Consider the following 22,241-nt stretch of genomic DNA (forward strand, 5'->3'; position numbering starts at 1 on the left):
CCAGGTCCTTGAATAAGCCAAAGTCTGATCTCATTAAGTCCAGCACCTGTGTTCTGCTACGTGTCTTCCTCATTTGCCTCAGAACCTTCAACTCCACTATTTCATAGTCACTACAGCCGAGGCTGCCATTGATTATCACATCCCCAGTCAGTTCTTGCTTGTTTGTGAACTGCAGATCCAGCTGTGCATCATTCCTGGTTGGTCCATCCAGTGCCTGTATCAAGCAGTTATTAGCCTGACACACTCCAGAAATGTTCTGGATTGCTTGGGCTCAACTCTGTTGCCCTTCCAGCGGATGGCAGAGATACTGAAGCTCCTCGATTTGTTTAAAGAAAAGTTCGTGCCCGCTTTCTCACTCTGATCACGTCGTCCGTAACACTATACTGGCCTCTCCTCTGATTCTGACCCACAAGCTCTCCATCAGCTTGTCAGCTGTCCCACAGAAGAGCTTCCTAAGTCCATTTGCTGCTTCTCAAAGAAGGCAAACCCCCTCCTTGTCTTCTCTGCCTGTCTCCTCTGAAGAGCTTGTATCAACTGGTCCATCACCATACTGCAGCTGTGCGAGCTGTCCCACCACACCTCAGTTATTCTAGCAATTTGGTAGTCCTGTGAATGCACGAGGCACTCCAGTTCCTCCAGCTTACTTCTCAGGCTGCATGCATTTTTGTACATACACTTAAAGAAAGTCTCCTTTTGCCATGTTTAAGCATTCCTGAGGTCTCTCTTCTTTCTGTCACCCTACACCATTTGCTTTCCACTCCTGTCCATCATTTCTTCACTGAACTATGGGTCATAATCTCCCTCCCCTGTTATTCTTTCTCATCGCGTTGGTCAGCCTGTTGGCAAGGACGCTCTTGTCCTTGCCACTTAGTCAGGTGAATCCTGTCTTTCCTCACCAGTCTTCATGGTTGAAAAAGTCAAATCCCTGTCTATGGTATCAGCTGCATCAAATACTGACCTGCGGGATATGTCTAATACTTCCCAAGTGTTTTCCCTTCATGGGCAGGATCGAGGAGACCCCTCCATGTGTCATACCTGCCCTTCTGTGCCCCCAGAGCCATGTAACCATTCTTAATATGCTCAAGGTCTCTTCTCACCTAAAGATACAATATCAAACAGAATGCATCTCCAGAGCGTCTATACAACTCTCCATACAGCAAACTGAACTACTAACACAAGCAAAAAATTCCCATAAGTGTCAGAAAATTATTTCTTCCAGAAACTTCACTCCCCCCACCCCCGTATTCAGCAGTCCTGAAGTAACAGCTCAGGAACCTAATAGCTCCTGTCTTGGTCTGTAAACAGTTTTGGCCTGCATAGTTGATTAGTTTAAAATACAGATTTACTAACTTCTGTGTTTATATGCTTTCACATCTGATAGCATATTTGCAGTGAAAAGCGAAATACAACTTTAATGCAAGTATACTACTTAGAAAAATACTTGGACAATACAACTCTCATCGTATAGGCAATCAACTCTAAAAATATATTAATATTTAGCCTAGCTTATTTTTAAAGATTTAAAAGTTTCATAAATGGTGTACATTAAAAGCCAAGCTAAACAATTCTATTTCAAAAAGGAAAGCCCCAGAACAGAACGTATACCAAAAGTCTTGTTAAGCAGATGATAACATAAGGGAAGAAAACCAAGTACGGGTTCAAAATGTAAGAAGCCTATGCCAATCAACTGACTTTTCATGAACTATGGATATGGCCTTGTAAGGAATAGGAACAGAAGCCAAAGTGGGAAAGTTATGTGGCCTAGCATGCTAATTTTATGCCATCTCCACATATTTTTTGGGTGTACGTTAGTTTGTCACTGCCTAGCTGGTAGGCACTCAACCATTAACTGGTGATAACTTTCTTGCTTTAGGTCATGCGTTTATTACTTTAAAAGCAATGTACTGGAATCTTAACAGATAAGCACTGCCAGCTAATGAAAAAAAACCTTATGGAGGAAATGGTATCATGTTCTCCATTATGATCATTATATATAAAAATATTGCTAATTTAAAAAATACATATTAGAAGTCAAGAATTCTCAAAGTCACAAATTTAACAGAGTGTTCTTCCTATAGCCATTTTCTTCCTAATAGCAATGGCATTTACCTTCAGTGAAGAGTCTCAGATACAATTAAGAGCAGCAGAACAGAATGCCTTGGGACCAAGCAGAGGGAGAAAAATCTTTCACTGTCCAATCTACCAAAAAATTCACCTCCTTGACTTACACATCTAAGTGGCCAAAGACAAAAAAACCTTGTTCAATCTTCAAAGGATAACTCAAATGAGAAATCACACAACTGAAAAGTATGTAATAGGTTTCTACAGTACTTGGAAGAAGAATGAAAAGTACCATGAGTATCCTTACAACATCTCCTTTAAAACAAAGGAGGATATGTGATAACGTATTCATTTAAGAGCCATGCATTTCATAACCCCAGAAAACCCCTGCTGACAATGTGTAAATCTAGAGGGACACAGTGCAAATCAAAAGCAGGCATATCTTGGCAAAGAATGTCTTTTCTTGGATATAAATATTATTGCTTTGCTCCAACATGTGTGAAGTTTCCAAGGCACACTGACACAATTGTAAGGAATTTTGTAGCTTAATGTTATTACCATATTTAGCACTGTTTATTCTTCATCTAGAAGATTAAAAAAAAAAATCTAGGACCGGATATGCATGTTGCAACACAACATAAGAGAAATATTTTAGCTTAACTCTATAAATCCCTAGATAACTTAGCTTTTTGAAAGATACGTTGTTTCGTGCTGCTCATGTCACACAAAAGACCACACAAAAAATCCACTCAATTTTTCCTCACTCAAAATGATCCCTTTTGCCAATACTGGAATATCTCAACTCAGCTCCAGGGAGTGATCTTGGCAGGTGCTCCCATGGGAAAGCTGAAAGAAAGAATAGCTAGACGGGAAAGGTTTCCTTAATACTGAAAATTAAGTTTCTGTTCCCTAAAACTTGCATTCAAAAACTTCCTCTTCTCTTCCACTGGGGAGGAGACCCTATTCAGCATTCCTTTTCTTTCAGGATCAATAAGTACAGAAGGCACACATCACAAAGACTTCTAAGAAATTACATGTGGTTTAAAAAATTTTAAGGAAGCATTAGACCTTAACCTATCATGAAAGAGTCTGACATATATGTAGTTCATTATTTTGCTTTTTATAACCAACCAGTGGCCAAGCATGCATAGGAGCAGTAACAAGCATCATTTGAGATATGGTAGATGTATCTTTCACAAAGAATGGAATTTAGCCTTCTGAATCAACGTCGCTTTGCAAGACCTTGACCCAGAAAAGAAATCTCAGTTGGAACAACATAATCACTGAACTTGTAGTCTATACTTTATTAAAAACAAAACAAAACAAATCACAGCCCAAGTCAGATATCTCTGTAGAAATGAGAATACAATTTCTAGATATATAATCTATCCAAGTGAAGAATGTGGTATGCTATTAAGCAAGGGAGTTGGTTTTGAGCCTGATGATTTTATGGAAAAAGAGCAGAACCTCAGAAAGCTTATGCCTTCCTTTTTTGAAAAAAAAAAAAAAAAGAGAGAGAGAGAGAAAGGGGAGAGCGAGAGCACAAACGGGGAAAGGGAGAGGGAGGAGGGAGAGGGAGGAGGGAGAGGGAGGAGGGAGAGGGAGGAGGGAGAGGGAGGAGGGAGAGGGAGGAGGGAGAGGGAGGAGGGAGAGGGAGGAGGGAGAGGGAGGAGGGAGAGGGAGGAGGGAGAGGGAGGAGGGAGAGGGAGGAGGGAGAGGGAGGAGGGAGAGGGAGGAGGGAGAGGGAGGAGGGAGAGGGAGGAGGGAGAGGGAGGAGGGAGAGGGAGGAGGGAGAGGGAGGAGGGAGAGGGAGGAGGGAGAGGGAGGAGGGAGAGGGAGGAGGGAGAGGGAACACTATTATATATTTAGTGTGCGCAACTAGTAGAACTATTTTAGTTTGAGACTTTGCAAATGAAAATTTGCTTCCTCTGCTTCCTAGCTGAATAAAAGTTTACTAACATTCGCAATTTCAGCTGCAGTCCATAGCTCCCTGGCATCTTACAAAAGGTAAGGAAAAAAAGGAAATCTATTACCAGTAGATTATCACAACCTCGTATTAAATGTGCATTCCCATACAGAAAATGCTTTTGCAACTGAAGAAGATTTGCTTTTACATTTGATGGTGGGTTTTTTGGGCTGTATTTAAATAAAATTCTTCTAGTGAAATTTAATCTGCATCACAGTCTTTCACTATTCTTTTAGACAGAAAGTTTAGTTTTGGAATGATGTTCTAGTCATTTGCCTTAAAATAAAATAAAATCAGGTACCCGCAAATAGGTCAGCTTTGAAGGCAATATTACAAAATGCTAGAATAAATCTTGCTCCTTCCAACATCTGTTTGTCTCTTTCAGCATTTTCCTGAAGCACTGTCCAAAAGGAATGACACTTTCATCCAATTAAAACTATCCAATCAAAAGCAGATTTCATTCATTTCAGATTTCAGCTAAAGCACATTTATTTTCATTTCCAGGATCTTGTAATTATACTTGATTTGGAAAATTCTAATCGATTATGTCACTTTGAAACCCAGCGAGTTGGTAATGGCTTCTTTGGAAGAATGAGCAAAAGACTATTTCTAAATAGGCTACCTTGAACTTCTGTTACCTTGGCCTGTTTAAGGAGGGTCTGTGGCATTTGGAGCTGAGCTAAGGAAAGGCGGTCTTGTCTTCGCTGCAGCTGCACATGCCCAGCCTCAGCCATTTGTCCTGCCTTTGGCCTTCACGCAACTAAGCAGGAAACCGTTCGAGGAGCTGATCCAGCAAACCAGCTGCCCAGTGAAAGGAAGCGATTGACTTTCAACTGGAGGGGCATCGCCCTGTCCAAGTGACACAGCTACTGGCACAAGGGATAGCGAGCCACTGCAACAGCCTCAACTTAGACCATCATAAACTTCTACAGAAGTGACCCTAAGTGTTTCAGCTTCTTCATAACATCACTATTGGCTGAAAAGGGGACACAACAGTCAAGAAATGTCAGAACAGACGTTCCCAATCTACCTGTGTGTCTCCAGAAACTGAATGGGCCTTGAGTAACTTCTGTCAGTTTTAAGTTTCTGCACAGTAATGGTTCTAATGTAACATTTGAGCCTTTTTGTAATCCAAAAACATTGAGCAAGCATTTCAGCAGAGCTTTAACGTTTCCTTCACAGCACTTCTCTTTTAGCTCATTTAACATTCATACAAGAGTTTAAAAATTAATTAGAGCACAGCATAATCCTCTGGAATTAGTGGGCAGAGTCTTTACCAGCTGAGCTCCATTTCAGTGTGCAGCACTATTCTAAAAGGGGTGTGTGGGGGGGGGGGGGGGGGAAGTCACTCATTTTGTCTGTACGCCATAGCATATTTTATTTGCTTCCAGTAATAAACAGCAATTAGAAGGGGAGCACATCCCTGAACCACTAAGACATTTTAATCTACCTCTTTCCGTAAACTGATTCAGCCTGATGTCTGATCCACGAACCACGCAAAATCTTCTGAGTTATTTTAAATCCTGATTTGCAAGATTTTATTTTTAATTTAGGACATTTTTAAAACATTTGCTTTGAGAAGTGAAATAGCTCCAAAGCTGGTAGATGGTCTTTGAAATAAGCTATTAAAACAAATTCTCCGTAGTTATCAAAACATCCCTATGCCTTATACATATCTTGCTTTGCTATTACTTGCTTTTTAGTTCACAAATGTAAGAGAAACATAGAACATGTAGATTACACTCATATTTCAACGACCAGAACACACTGATGTCATTCACTTGCTGGAGAAATCAATGATGGCACAAATTATGGTGACAGCATCAGAGCTGAATCAGAAAACCGGTTTTATTCAAGGCAATGTGCTTGTTGGTTTAAAAAAAACTATTCACAAAGCAGCATAAAAACTGGTAGACCCAGTTAGAGTAAGAGTAGCTTACTCTTACTCAGCTTAGATTGGCCAAGGTGGGGCATATCACATTAAGAAAAGCTTAGAGAAAGATTAAAGATGAGGAAGTTGGTATGGTCTCTTGACACAGAAAGATACTTAAAAGACGACATTTTAATCACATGTAGCTCACAGTGAGCACAGATGACTGGTCAGAGCTCTTGCAAATATGCTCATAAATATGTCACACAGCCTTCATACAAGCATAATATTGGAAAGACTGGTAATGTTCTTAATAGATCTTAAAGGATCATAATAGATCACAGTAGAGTCAGCACTTCCCTTTGAAAATATTTTATGCAGTTTTTCATGCAATTACAAAGGAACTCCTAAAGAAATTTTTGGAGTACGTGGAAAAAAGTAAATTTAAAAGTAAATTTAGAAGAAAGACCACAGTTACAGATTAAGATCCCTGTGTTCCAAACTTATTTTGGCGTGGAAGGGGACAGACTCCACTTGTCTGAGCCAGCCAGCACAGAAGTAGAATAACATAACGGCAGCCAGCAGACTTCGTTCGTAAACATGTCTTCTGGTCAATGGGTACGCAGGGAAACATGGTTCTCAGCAGTGTCATATAAACGTTTAACTATGAATCGCTGCATCCATATAAGGCAAAGTAGCTGGTACATCTGATTAAATAGGTAGTAAATTCTGTGCAGTTCCTTGAGCCTTGGAACATATTGTGAGGACTGCAATTCCATGAGAAGCACACAGCACAGATCTATCTTCTCTGGTCTTGATAACTCTCTCTTCGCTTTTTAGGTCCAAGAGGCTGGGTATCTCAGTGCAGACATGAAAACAGTTGCCCTAGAAAGGAAGGGAAAGCTACGAGAAGCCTAGGATGGAATTAATAACCTAGGACTAGAAGTCAGAAGAAAACAGAAGATGGAACCAAAAAAACCCAAGAAATCATGAGAAAGAACAGATAGAAGATGAGGACCTCAATGGTTAAATATGAAGACGTATGAGAAAGTGGGAGAGAGAGGAAAGGGGGTCTAACTGAATTAGGAAACGGAAACCAGCAAGATGGAAAATGAATGCTGAGATGAAGAGCTGTCGCCTCTGGTGGGGAACAACTGGGGAAGAGAGAGCAATCAAACAAACGGGCAGGAGTAGTAAAGATGGAGGAAAAATGACCTAAAAATTTCTGACAAATAATGCATTCTTCCTTGTGATCAGTAACAGAGTCAAAGATTCTAGGAAAATGTTGCTTTTTCTCTTTTGTCATCATACACCGGTAAAGTCTAACAGAGTCTCTCTCTGCCTCTGAAGGTCATCCACAAAATCTTGACCATTTGTTATTAAAGCAGCTCAAGTAACAGAGACTCTTAAATAGGATCTCAAAGAGGGTTGGAATTCGCTTCACTCTCAGTTTGCTTTGAAAACCTAAGGAAGTACAACCAGAACTGTTAAAAGCACATTAAGCTGGACACGTTACAGTCTTCAAGCAGCTTATCATCTTCAGCCTTTTAACATACACATTCCAGAAATAGTTGTAATCACACAACTACATTTTCTGTTTCCAGAGGATTTCTGCTGTATTGGGAACAAAGGTCATATCCACACAACGAACGGGAATCACTGTAGAGGAGTACTGTTTTCTCTAGAACCTTTACTTGTTGCAGAAGTTTGAAGAGTCAAATAAGCCAATGGTTCGCAAGAGTAAAGAAAGACTTTTGTGATTAGAGCAGTTGAATACTGTCCATGGGTACTGTGATGACCTCAGAAGAAAATAATAATTTGTTTTCAACGTGAGGTTAGAAGACTATGCAATGACTAAGATATAAAGTCACATACTGAACAAAATATTGGACAACAGCTCACAGAAGTATGATTCTTGCTGAATGTGATGCAAGTCCTGAGGGGAAGAGTTCATGAACAAAGAATGTACATCATATATATAACTAAAGCAAACTGAACAAAGACTGCACAAACAAGTCTAATTTTAGCATTTCCTAGCTTGGGATTTTCCTATTTTTGCAATGCTAATCCAAAGAACTAGCTTATTTTCAAGTAAATTAGGAATTTATATGATTTCTCAAACTTCTGTATTATTATCCCAAATGTACACAACCAAGCTTTTGCATATGATGTAGTATAGCATACGAACACAGTAAAGGTAAAGGCTTACAAAAAGCCACTATGACAGATAGCTAAGTATTCTGCAGATACAAATAGTAATGAAATTCTGCACAGGAATTGAATAAGAAGTGGAAACTGAACTAAAATGTGTTTGATTAATCATTAAGTTACACAGATATTAAGGTCATGAAAATAAGTCATGCATTTTTCTATGAACAAGTGATTTCAAAAAAACCTGCAGCAGTAAAAAGAATCGCTATACCATGTTTCTGAGAACCCCGGAGTATAAACACAAAAGACAGCGTCATGGCACAAAAACAGAGTATTAAGTTTAAGCATAAAAGGATAGATGAACAAGTTTGAGGGGTGGATGACACGCTAGTGAAGAGTACATAACTGCAGGTGCTCTTTGCAACTACCTCTCCAACCAGGAAATATATACAAATGAATAAAGCATTACTTATTTTACTGAATAAAGGATATCAAAGAAATACACTTATAATATATATAATATTTATATAATATATAAAATTATATTTAAACAAATGTCTGGTTTCAGTTGACACCTTTTATCCCCCATGTTACCGTAAATTTCTGCAATAACTGTGATGGCTGTGTGTCAATATTAATTTTCTATGGGCAAAAATTGCATGCTCTGGCCAGGTGGCATTGAGAAATTTGAAATGTTTTTCTGACCGACAGACTTGAGCCGTGACCAGAGTACCACTTGGCTCAAATACAAGACAAGTAACAAGTAGAACAGGACATGCTACACGGGCAGTATTCCCTAAAAAACTGAGATAGCAGTACAACAGAAATCATGACAATCTCTTTCAACATTAGCGTAGGGAGCAACAAAATTATCCTCCTATAATAAACTTCAGATGATGGTGGTTCATATACCTTAATTGTGAAACAACTGGCTTCTAAGTCGTGTTAGGCAAAAATCCCAAGGTAGATATTTACTTGGGAAACTGTTCTGCACTAGACCCAGCAAAACACCAGCTGAGTTTATTTTAAAATAGTAACATAACATAGGGGGTTTCAATTCAAGTTTGGTGTACCCAAAAATCAGATTATAAATCTACAGTAGTAGTATAGTGGCCTGTATGTACTACAAGCACCTGACATATTCAATCATCTTTATTTCTGGTAGATCTAAATACCTAAGTAGAATTTTAGAATGTGCTGAGTATGAAGATCTCATACCTTTTAAATCTGCTTGAAGCCATCCTGGAGGAGTCCTAAAAGAAATAGAAAACAAAAACTAATTTATTAACATTTATTAACATCCTTTCATTTGCACTTGCATAACGTTTTATCACCTCATAAAAAAATGAAATGTGCAGGACAAGAAAGCAAGATCCACTCCTCAAATATCTGCTGTGCAACTCAGTTTTGTGGTATTTTGCGGTTAGGAACAAATGGAATATGGTGATTATCACTGCTTCTGAAACCAGCTTAGAACTCTTAAGGACAGCTTCTGGTTACATCTTTAAACATATACTTTGATAGCTGCTTATCTGTTTGTCAAGGAGCAGCAGAGCAAAACTGCTCTGGACTCTTTCAGCACCACTGTTGTCCTTCTGACCTGAACAAAAATAGAAGCTGGCAGCTAGCGTAAGATCGAGACCCAAATCAAGTTATTACACATCAGTTGGCTCATGCTCTTCCCCATGTTAACTCAGGTAATGCAACGTGGCTCACCTCAACTGCATTCAGGCTAACTCAAGTGGTGTTCTCTCGGCATTTGCTGTAGGCAAGGAGGCTAGAAGTACATCCACGTATATGGATGTTTCACACACTCAGATGCTGGGCAGTAACATGTCAAGCAGCAGTAAGTCAATTTTTAGACCACTGCTTTCTGTGCACCTGTAGAAGCTTAAAGTATTCGGGCTGTACACAGAATAAGAATACTCTGCATCATCTGTGGTTCCTGTTTGAAATGATCCTAACTGAAACAGTCAGAATCAGAACACATTTTATAGAGTGCAAAAAGAATGTAAGATGTGTGTATCTGGCCCTTTAAAGATATATGCTTTGCCTATTTATCTGAATACCAGTCTTGTCTTATATTTTTTCTAGTATAAGGTAAAGACTTTCTTTACTTTTCAGATTCCTATAAGGCAATAAGTGGATGGTTTTGCTGAGTTTATTACTTTTTTTAATTTGAAAAACGCCATTATGCTCTTATTCTGGCTCTGTAAAGATGGAAATGGAAACAAAAAGAGCAGTGAGAAAGACAGTACATTTATTCTTTTACACAATCTATTAAAAAATCTAATGTATTATGTACAAATAAGAAACAGAAATCTCAAATCAATGTATTTGCATCAATAATGCTGTGATTGCCGGTCCTCCAAAAAATGTCTGAACACATGGAAAAGTTAAGATGCGTTTCAACTGATAAAAAGATGTCTCAGATTAGGCAGGGTAAGCCTAGAAATATCTTTAAAGGATGTTGTTGCAAAGAGGACATGAACCAGTTATTTTCATTAGTCACAGACAAAACTTCCCCCAGCATCAGGGAATATTAGTTAAAGGGTCAGGAACAAACATTCAAGGAGCTGATCGACTCAGAAAGATACCTAAGGAACTGAAAAATTGCCATTACTGGAAAAATAACAGCAAAACATGAAATTCTGTCTATTTATGATACTGATTACAGACAAAGATATAAATGAATTCTCAAAACAAGACGCAAAAGAGATTCTACCCTCTCTGGAAATCTTGGGGAACATTACACTATCTTCACTGATTAACGTCTTTGTAAGTAAAAATTAATTAGCTAAAAACTAGGATAGAAAGAGTATTATTTTATTATAGAGAATAAAGTTGGCAAATTCTTTTCATGATAGAAACAAAACTTGATCTTAAACTGTATTTTTTATTTTATGGAGCATTTTCAACTTCTGCAATGTGCGCTAAACATTCCCCTTCCCTAACATAAGCAGAAGAACAATATCCAAAGTTGTTTAAGTCATGGAAATTATTTTAAAAAGCCCACAAAGTGGTATAAAATTGCTGTTTTGGCACTAGTAGCTATTTTATCACTGATAATAACATCTGAAAAGTAGCAATTTACAGCTATGAAACAGCTACCTAATTTCACCTCTAAAAGGGCAAGGAAACAAAATTTTAAACCTAACAATGGTACTTTTAAGGTTTACTAAGGATAATCTTTGAAAGGTCACGGCTAACGGGCCAGGTTCCTGAGGACTGGAAGAAAGCAAACGTCACTCCTATCTTCAAGGAGGGCAAGGAGGAGGATCCAGGGAACTACAGGCAGGTCAGCCTCTCCACGATCCCTAGGAAGGAGATGGAGCAAATCCTCCTGGAAGTCATTTCAAAACATTAAGGACATGGAAGCGACTGGCAGCACTCAGCATGGATTTACAAAGGGGAGATCATGCCTGACCAACCTGACAGCCCTCTACAATGAGGTGGACGAGGGGAGAGCAGTGGAGGTTGTTTATCTTGACTTTAGTAAGGCTTTCAACGCTGTCTCCCATAACATCCTCATAGACAAACTGATGAAACACAGACTAGGTAAGTGGACAGTGAGGTGCACTGAGAAGTGGCTGAATTACTGAGCTCCAAGGGTTGTGATCAGTCCAGCTGGACGCCAGTCACTAGCGATGTACCCCAGAGATCAATACTGCGGCCAGTAATGTCTAACATCTTCAGTAACGACCCGGGTGAGGGGACCAAGTGCACCCTCAGCAAGTCTGCAGATGACAGAACTGGGAGGAGCAGCTGATACCCCACATGGTTGTGCTCCCATTCAGAGCATCCTCAAGAGCACTCAGCTCTGCACAAACGGGCAAAGCGGAACCTCATCGAGTTCAACAAAAGGAAATGCAAAGCATTGCATTTGGGGAGGAATAACCCCTTGCCCCAGTACAGGCTGGGAGCCAGTCAGCTAGCGAGCAGCTCGGCAGGAAGGACCTGGGGGTCCTGGTGGACAAGTTGAACACAGGCCAGCAATACACCCTTACCACAAAGGCAGCCAGCAGCATCCTGGGCTGCATTAGGCAGAGTATTGACAGCAGGTCGAGGGAGGTGATCCTTCCCCTCTACTCAGTACTGGTGAGGACACATCTACAGTGCTGCATCCAGTGCTGGGCACCTAACTTAAAGCACAATGAAAGCTACAGGATTCCATGAGTAAGCTACCAAACTACGGTCTTTAAATCATAGTTTGGAAAACCCTTAAGTATTTATTACGCATAAAGTATCAGTAATATACCTGTGACGTGCAAAATACTAAAGAAAGGAGAAATATTCTGCCACAAGGCACATAAATGTAGGATTACTAAAGAGAATGTATGGGAATTCCGCAGAAAGTCACTTCTACATTTACTCTTCTAGTTAATTTCTTGGGGGAAAAAAGCGTATGATAAAATGTTTTTACTAAACTTTCCTCAAAATGACCAGGTTTTTCAATATGCAATTACATCACTGGTTTTTCTTCCTCTTCTTCCAACAGCAGCATCAGAAAGAAGCAAGGCTCAGGGACACAAAATACAACTATTGATCTCATTGCTTCTCCTCCAACTGCTTCACTCCTCCCCTTGCACCAAGTCTGATGCTCAGACTATTCAATGGACTGACTCAACCCAGTAACTCGGCAGAAAACTTTTTTGCTTGTATAATTTTCTCCTCGGTTAGGGAGTTGAATGAGTTCAAAGACCTGTTACAAGTAAAAGAGCTGGTGCAAAGATGGAAGGAAGAGAGGCCTACTTCTTCTGACACCAATGGGCCGATTAGATTGACTCTCTCATCTCTGATTAAAGGCTATCTTTGCCACCTTTATATTCAAAAATTGGTAACCAAATTATATTGTACTAAGGAATAAATGTTAAGCATTTAACACTTGATTTGTATTAACAAAATGTAGCAATTTATATCATTTTGTTATAGTAAAATTTCATCTCTCTTTTTTTTAAAAGAGGGGAGACAGCAAAAAAAGATAATTGCCAATATTCAGACTTCAAGCTTCACTATGCTGTTGTCTGACATTTCCACCTGCATTACTCTCTCAGCTTAGTGAGTTGAGTAAATGCAAACCTAACATCTGGCAGCGTCAGAGGATTTCATTCTGCCCTCTAACATTGTTTTCTAGGGACCTGCCTATTTGAACTTTTAGATATGGAGGGCTGCATGGCCTGATTTTTTTTAGCTTTAAGGTCAGTCAATGTAGTGACAAGGCGATTCGTCACTAATGTATGAGAAAGCCTTAAGGAGTTTCAACTCACGCCTTAAGACGTATGTTCACTGTATATGAAAACTCAAACGCCGTATCAGCAGCATCAGTCACAATGGTTAGCGGTGATGGTCTCTGAAACATCCTCGTTGCCCCAACAGTCACAGACAAGTGGTTCAACTGCTATTTTAAACTGGGCTGCAGAAAGACAGACAAGTAGGTAGCTGGGTCCAAATTTTACTTGACTGACTGTAGTTATAGCTTTTGCCCACAAAGTGGGAACTCTGAGCTCTAAGCTTCTGCAGTTTCTATTTTATTATTATTATTTTAGGAAAATGCTGAAGCCTTGACAGTATGGCCATGCTTCCTCGTGAACACAAGGCTCTGCACACAGTGAAAGGCAGAATTCACGAGCAAGGGAGAATTTGCATATGACTAGGGAAGCACACATTCCCTAGCACAGGGAAATCCACACATCTTGGTGCCTGTTCCCTATTCTAGACTCCAAAGGGTTGCCATTTCTATATTGCATGCCCTCAAATTTGCCAGGATTTCTCCATACAGTAAATGCAAAAATAGGCTGTTAAGCAACGTGTATACATTATACACTTCTGCATTTACCTCAACGGAAAGCTTCTAAAAGTTTGGCGGTCCTACTCAGAAAAGCCAGTTCTTAAGAAAAAGAAAGCTGGGAAAGGAAATAAATGCTCAGGAACAAAGTATATAGCAAATGAGATTATTCTTTGCTACAAATGACAGCCGTTAAAATTAAAAAAGGAATTAACAGAACACAAATTAGTCCTTTTTAAACAGATGATCCTATAGTGTTAGTGATTTTTATTGCTGTATTTAAAAATAGCTATGGATAAAAAGCTGAAAATATACAATAACTGATGCACAAAACAACTTTCTACAATTAACACTGAGAGCCAAATTAATTCCAGGCTAATCATTCTTTAAGGTGATGATGCAAGCATCAGTGAAATATACTATGTATCTCTGTTCTCATATTGTGAAAATTTATTCCACGTGTTTTATTTATCCAAGGGTTGTTTTAGAAACAACTATAAACAACACTGTGTCTGTTAGAGCAAAAATGTCTTTAAACTTCCAAACTATTTGAAAACTTAAAATGAAGCAAACACCTGTTAGAATTTGAGATCTTGTCCCCGTACCTCTTTTGGAGGGAGAAAACAGGGGGAAGGGGAAGGAGAGGGAGGCAGAACAGAGAAACATTTCTGTTAAAAATTAACCTAAAAGCAGATGATTAGGCATGCATATAACTCGCAATTTACAAATCTGACACATATTCCTTAATCTTTTTAAACTTTGAGCTTTAACCCATGTTTAAAACAGCCAATAACTATTATAAAAATGAATGACTTGTCAAAGTAACTGCTTATGAGCAATGAAGAGTTCCATTTATTTGAAAGTCTCCCTTTAAAAAAGAAATGCTCTCAACTATCTGGGGAAATTCGGAAAGAAAATGTAATCAGTAAAGTAGTAACTCAGAACAATTATGCTAGTGGTTTCCTTCATACTAGTGAAAAAATATTATTCCCAAAGACATTAATAACATGTAGGGTTGTTTTCAAACATTTTAGTTGCAATACAGCATTCAAAACGCACACCTTGAAAATCCCTTTTACTCCTTGAACATGACCTATGACATCTTGCAATACCTTTTAACAGTATATTCTACTGCTAATAATTTATATAATCAAGCAGTCCTCAAGTGCAAGTTCAAAGTCACTGGACACTGATGCAAGTCAGCATTGCTCCAAAAAAAAAAAAAAAAAGGGTCACGTTCTTTTCCTCATGTCGACACAAGTGTTTGTGCAGCCACACGGTACAGCACAGGGGAAAGTGATCTGAATTAAAATAACCGAGGAAAAAACTCCAGATGAGCTCCCTGCTCTGATTCACCATACAGCCTAAAACTCACACCTGCACAAGGGAAAGGGAACGCGTAAGGGCAGAAAAGGCAGCTGAGACCATTTTTTTCAATGGTACTATTTACTGCCAATTAAATATCAGTCAAACTAGCATGTAAGCAACTTCTAGTAATTCCTCTCTCTCTGCTCCTAGCTCAGCTTGGTATTTCATCTGGCCAATACACAGATAACAAACAAGTTGGTCATCTGGCTTTAAATAAATAGACTTGTCTGTGTTTATAAGCGTCTGAGAAAGATTTCCAGATGCTAAACCAAGCCTACCATTACAAATCCATTAGTTAAAATGAATTAACAAACATTGTTTTTAAACATGTACAAACTCGGGAATCATCTGGACTATTAAAATGGTTCACTGCAATCCCCTGGAAGACTAAAGTTTCACAAACTAGTTAGCAGCAACAATCAAAGCAAATTGCCTGTATCAAATGAGGCTGCTGGGGTACACTGGTATGTTTACTTAGGCATAGCACTGGTAGTGTATTAGAGTTTGACTACACCAGGGTAAACTCAAACTACAACTACATAATGTTATTCCTGCAACATACAAGGTTAAATTTTAACCGAAGTTAGGTCATCAAAACAATTGATGTTTCATATGTAATCCAAAAACAGACCCCCCACAAAGTCTCCTATACATTCTCCAAGATACGTGAGGATACAACTTCACTGCTTGGAGGAAGGAGGCCAAAATTGCTAGGGTTTTCTGCCTTTTTAAATACGATGGAACAGGTAGCGCCTATCTCCATCCAGCCAATCAAGTTAACCCAAATCTCCTACATGAGTCAAAATTTGATTAACTACATCTACTTACTTGTTATATTCAGTATGATTTTACATTACTGTTTCCGTGGAAATTGCACTTACACACCTTCCACAGTGCAGACAAAGTTTCATTTTGATCTTAGGAGCGCGATTAACATCTGATGTCTGACCACTAAAAGGCAATCTGATCCTACTACTAACAAGGGATAACTACAGGTGTGAAGAGTAGGAGAGGGAGGATTAAATACACCACATCGTCCCCCCATGTTTCCTCCAAGAGGAAACAACTGTGAGGAGCAACACAGTCAGGAAGATACCATTTCATTTCCACTCCAAATACTAAACTATTTAAAAACTTCTGGGGATGTTTTTCATGGAATGCAACATTGATTTCATCTTGAATGCTAACGCTTTCACAACTCAGGGTGAGGGGGGAATCACCACTCCTTATTTCCACTAAAACCATATTTTTCAGCACTCGAAGGAACTTCCAAGCTTCTAAAAGCAGCACGTTACAGTAATGAACTACTTGTACCCTCTGTAGCTGTGCAATTTCCAGATCTCCACTTGGACAGAAGACTTGCACATACAAAAACATCCCAAAGGGTTCCCTCCCCTTATTTTCCTAGCTGTCAAGGTTTTTATAACTATCTCCAAGATTCATTACATTTTATTTTTTCCTGGTGTGGATTTCCTAGAGATGACCTTAAACACTCTTTACTCCCCCAGTAAATCTCTTTTATAAACAGGTATTCTTAAAAACCCGCTTTTACGTCTAGGACTGTTAGGAAAGCATGAAGTTATTACCAACTATTTATCAGTTACAAAATAAACTGAAACAGGAACCTGGTAAGATCAAACAAAAATACAAGCTTTCCTACTGTTTTTAAACAGCCTCACAACATTTTTTCACATTTTTGATCTTCTTCTGATTCCTACTATTTCAAACCGGAATCAACGCATTTTAAAAGGGCTTTGTTTAATTTACATCCAACTGATCTTTTTAAAACATGCCATAGTGAATGAAACGTGAGAGAAGTAATAAAAGTTTGAGCAAGAAAAGGCAAGTTTATGTTCCCGTGATTAAGATTCAGTCATTAGAACTATTTTCATACAGTAGCATCCAGAAACTTAAATCCAGATCAGCAATAAGGAACAGTCTCTTCCATGTGAAGCAGAAGATTCAGATGAATGGGACCCAAAAATGTTTCACAGGGGAAAAGGAGGATACAGTTTTTACATACATGCTAAAGAGAGGAAATTTAAAGTTAATGGTCTCAAATTTCTGAAATTTTAACTTCTGAATTGGTTGATTTCTTGATAACATCACCATGCCAGATACGTTTCAGGAAGGCATTTATCGAAGTGGAAAGATAATGACATTACTGATCTATAGAAGGATCATGCTTTCTTTAGGAAAGAATGAGAGAAAATCTAAAGGTAAGTTTCTTAAGTAATTAGATAAATTAACGCGTTTGCCTTCAATGCATCTTTATCTTCCTCTATTTCTTCCTTGTTTTATGTATTTGGAGTAAGATCAACGAGAAGATCTAAACAGAAGTCATTTTTTTCAGACGTAGAGTTACAGAAGAATAATTTAGGACAGCACCATGACTTGCCAGTTCCCTAGACGTTGCCTGTGAGTTTCCTGTGCCCTTTCACTGAGGCCCATATGGAGTCCATACAGCTCAAACAGATTCCAAGCAATCTCTTTACGTCTTGACTACGTTACCCTTTGAGGAGAAAAGCTATTCACTTTTTTTCCAACAAGGAAAACGTCTAACAGTATGTAATTCCCCATCATCTCTGTGCGTTTCTGGACTGTGGATCAACAATGTCACAAGTAAAAACCCTGCAGCTCACTTTACCTGGCACAGCAGAGCCTCAGTTAAGAGGCTTTGTATCTGTGTATCCAATCTGCCTGTATGCAGAGCCTGCTCAGCCTGCTGGCTTTACTTTTCTAGAAATTGGGAGCAATGAAGAACATCCATGCCTCTTCCCCGAATCTGCAAGGACCCAATGGTATCTATTAATTAGCTCTGGCTCAGCGCCAGCCTCGTCTGGCTCCTGTAGTGACCCAGGCATCCCCGCGCACAGCCCTCCTGTCCACCGCCCCACACAAACACAGCCATGTCCCTCTCCGAGCCCAAAAGACTGGAAAGCATGGCTCAAAGATACTCAGGTGCCTTGAGGAAAAACCAGCCAGACTGTAGGAAGGGCAGCAACATAAATGTCTGCCGCACATACACCCCCTCTTGTCCTGAGATACTGTAATATATCTGCACCATGCTCCCTAAAGTATTCTGTAGTACACGCGTTATCTGTCTGATAATATAAAATCCAGCAATCCAATTGTTAATAAATCAAGAAAAGAATCAAATACACTGGAAAAATCAATCATTATCTCTTAATCAGCTTTAAAATAGATGTTTATATGTGTATTATCTTTTGCCATTAAACTGTAGCATATTGTTTTGATGTTGATTGACCAACATACATATTCATGCAATGTAGGTAAGACTATATTATGATTACAACACCCTAGAGGTTTCAAAATTATTACATTAATTTGTAAAGCAAATAAAATTGTTAATTACAGATGAAAATTTGCTCAGGAAAAGTGGACACTAGTATGAAGGAAAAAAAAAGATATTAAAAATTATATTCACCCCTAATGATCAGCCTGTATACTGAGACAGCCCCAAAAGGGGGTGGGGAACGAGGACTGGAAAAACAAATTTCAGCCAGGGAGAAGTTAAGTCTCCTCACTTCCTGCTACAAGTGGACCTTAAAAATAATTTTTACAGTCTCACCTACTGCTTTTAGCGACGTCTTTTCTTTATTCATTATTAACCCATTATTAACCCTCTACCCATGCAATTCAAGACCAAACAGACAGAACAAGATTTCAGGAGAAGTTGTTAGGCCCTGGAAATGGAGAAAATAAGCTCTTAAGAGAGCTAACTAGATCAAGATGATTAGATCTGCAGCGATTCGTTAATGGAGCAGAATTGGGAAAACAGTCAGACAGTTATCAAATCCAATACATAACCTTCACGGATCAGTGTTGCATGGTAGCGAACCAAAAATACAGGCTTCCTAGAATCCTCTCAAAAAAAAAGGTAACTTGGAAATTTTTGCACAATTGCTCCCAAATCGGTCCTTTATAAGAAAATAAAGAATCAATATTGCTACCAAAACCCTGAAAAACACCTCCAACATGTAAGGAAAAAGCACAGGTATCTAAAACATCTGACTTGTCACTGAAATAACAGACTGTTATAAAAAAAAAGAAAAGAGAGAGAGAATTCAGATGGGCATAAATCTTTACAGCTCAGAGAAATGAAGATAAAGCTTTCAGGATCTCAAGTCTCAGAACAGCTAGGTCTAATATCAAATCTACAGTAGACAATGACAGTGAAAACACAAATATAATTTGCTGAGATAATGTATAGCACGTATAACTACAAAATCCTGCGTGGAAACATGTAAAGAGTCACTTCACAAAACACCGGATTGTGTTCATACATACAAAAAGACAAAATACAATTTCCCCCAAAATATGGAGGATGGGATTCATCTCACACTCTGCACAGCATTATAACATTTTTAACCTGATCTAAGACAGTCTTGAGCTGCTTGCTGACTTGTCTACATAGTGCTTTGCAACTATGTACTCTAGAGACATTACTGACGATGACAGCAGTTGCATCTTAACTGGAACCAGTTAAAAATACTGAGCCACCCTTCCCACCTCTACTAGCAGCCAGTTCCATAAAAGAGAGAGGAAAAGCTTTTGTCGGTGACTTTACCAGCAGAATGAGGCCGACAGCTTCTACAAATAAGAAAGTAAACGGAGGCAAACAAGCCAGAGACTCTTCTCTGGCTCCAAGGCCAGATGACACAGACCGGTCATGTCTATACTTCAAAGCGCTTCGATTCTGGGGTTCTTCCATGCTCCATGTGGTGCCCCTAAGAAATAACCACCTCTCTAGCTTGACTGGTCGGTTGTCCATTCTCGTTCATGGCACATTATCCCACAAACAGTCCCTGGGTATGACATAGGAGAACACTATGCAGCATGAACTAAAATCATGCCAGGAAAGCTTGCTAATAATTAAGCTATAGGCACATTCAGCAGTGCAATGTTTGAGCTCACTCCTAGGTCCTGTTCTTTTTAGCAACATGAATGTAGTAAAACACTACTAAATTCTGGTTTCCTCCTACCTCCTAAGCTGCTATGTTTCTTACACTACAGACTACAATCATACGGGGAAGTAGATTCTTCTCCCATCCTCAACCCACTTTGTAAGTGGAATATGCCACTTCAAAACACAGAGGCACATATCAGTAGCTACCACTATGATATTCAGTAGCTTACTAAAAATAACATTAAGGCATGATCCACGTTATGAAAGCATTTGAAAACTATCACTATGACTATTTCTATAGAGTTGCATAAACTTTTGCCCGTTTCTCTGCTAAACTACGTTTTCTCCTCCTCCACCTTAACACGAGACATTCAGCAGGGATCCTTCTGGTCCCTGGAGTTTCTTACAGAACTGTGCCATAGATGACACGACACACTTCTGAAGAGTTCTGCACAGGTTCCAACAAACAAACTTTCCTCAGCTCTGTTAAGTGGATCTTCTCTCAAATAATTACAAACTGACAGAAAACTGACTGAAATTATGAATGCTTCTGACAGGGCTCCCAGGACCAGGACCATCCCCCTCTCCCCCCCCCAGTACTTATAACCCCATTGACTAGGCTTTGGACTTGCTCCTGGTACAAGAACAGCATTAATAAAAATTCTCTCTCTAGAACAGGATAGCAGAAAAGCACAGGAATCAATACTGTTACTATATCTTACAGAAGCTTTTGAAAACAGTCAAGATGCGTCATTTATTTGTACAAGCAGACACGGCAGGAAAGAAAGTCCTTCATTTCCCCCCCCCCCCCCAATAAACTTGTATTTACCAGAGGACTCTTCTTCCCACAGAAACCTCATAGCTATAATATATCACTAAATAGAATTTTAAGAGAGGACTGGGAGGAATACCCGATTACACATTTTTTGACAGCTGGACAGAATTTCTTTATTTACTCTTTTGCAGATAAAAGAATCTTTTCAAACCAGCACCCAATTTACCAGAGTTAAAAGCAGTGCCAGTCCAAAAAGAAAAGCATGTGGGAAAGAATATGAATTCCTTCACATGAGGCCCCTGCTGATCAAAACATTAGTTGGGAATTTGAGAAACTGCTTCCTATTCCTTCTGGCCAGGTAAAAGCTCCAAAGTGGTGTAGCACTAGCTAACACACTAGCTTATGCAAGTCTGGAGAGCACACCTTCATGCACTTAGCAGTGAAAGAAATAAACGTTGCTTATATAGGCTGAGTAAGTAGCAGCAACATCTGCAGATGATGATAATCATAATAAAGTGTAACAAAGAAATAAATAAAAAAAATTCTTAATGGAAGGATCACAATCAAACTTATAAAAGCAACAACTAAGAAATCCTAATATACACACACTACTTGGTCCTAAAAGGACTAAAAAAGTACTTGAAAGAACAGACTGTGCTGAAACTCCTGAAATTCCTGCACTTAACAGAGATTCTAAAACAGAAGAAAGAAGCCTCCACACTGCTTTGCTGTCAGAGATTCAGGCTTGATTCAGTTTTAGTTTTCATGCAGTTCTTGAGATGAATGCTTGTATATATGCACAGGCACTGGAAAATCAGTATGCAATTATAAAAGACTACGCTGCTCTCGATCATCTTGGAAAGGTCCTGGAGATCGGGGGAGGTGCCTGAGGACTGGAAGAAAGCCAGCGTCACTCCAGCCTTCAGACAGGGCAAGAAGGAGGAGCCAGGGAACTACAGGCCTCTCAGCCTCCCCTCCATCCCTGGAAAGGTGATGGAACAGCTCATCCTGGAGATCATCTCTAAGCATCTGGAGGACAAGAAGGTGATCAGGAGTAGTCCGCATGGATTCACCAAAGGGAAATCATGCTTGACCAACCTGAGAGCCTTCTCTGATGGGATGACTGGCTGGGGAGATGAAGGCAGAGCAGTGGATGTTGTCTCCCTGGACTTGAGCAAGGCTTCTGACACTGTCTCCCATCACATCCTCCTAGGTAAGCTCAGGACGTGTGGGCTAGATGAGTGGACAGTGAGGTGGATTGAGAACTGCCTGGATGGCCGAGCTCCGAGGGTTGTGGCCAGTGGTGCAAAGTCTAGTCGGAGGTCTGTAGCCACC

At 39.4% G+C, this 22,241-nt stretch overlaps 1 protein-coding gene across 2 annotated transcripts in view; it reads right to left on the minus strand.

Annotated features, from left to right (window-relative positions):
- PAWR (pro-apoptotic WT1 regulator) overlaps positions 1-22,241 on the minus strand; it is an 86,996-nt gene that overhangs the window by 12,352 nt on the left and 52,403 nt on the right. For both annotated transcript variants that reach the window (XM_068936363.1, XM_068936362.1), the window contains one exon: positions 9,267-9,301. In XM_068936363.1, coding sequence (XP_068792464.1) covers positions 9,267-9,301 — 35 coding nt within the window. The remainder of the gene's footprint in view (positions 1-9,266; positions 9,302-22,241) is intronic.

Source organism: Struthio camelus, chromosome 1 (assembly GCF_040807025.1).
Source record: "Struthio camelus isolate bStrCam1 chromosome 1, bStrCam1.hap1, whole genome shotgun sequence".
Classification (NCBI taxonomy): domain Eukaryota; kingdom Metazoa; phylum Chordata; class Aves; order Struthioniformes; family Struthionidae; genus Struthio; species Struthio camelus.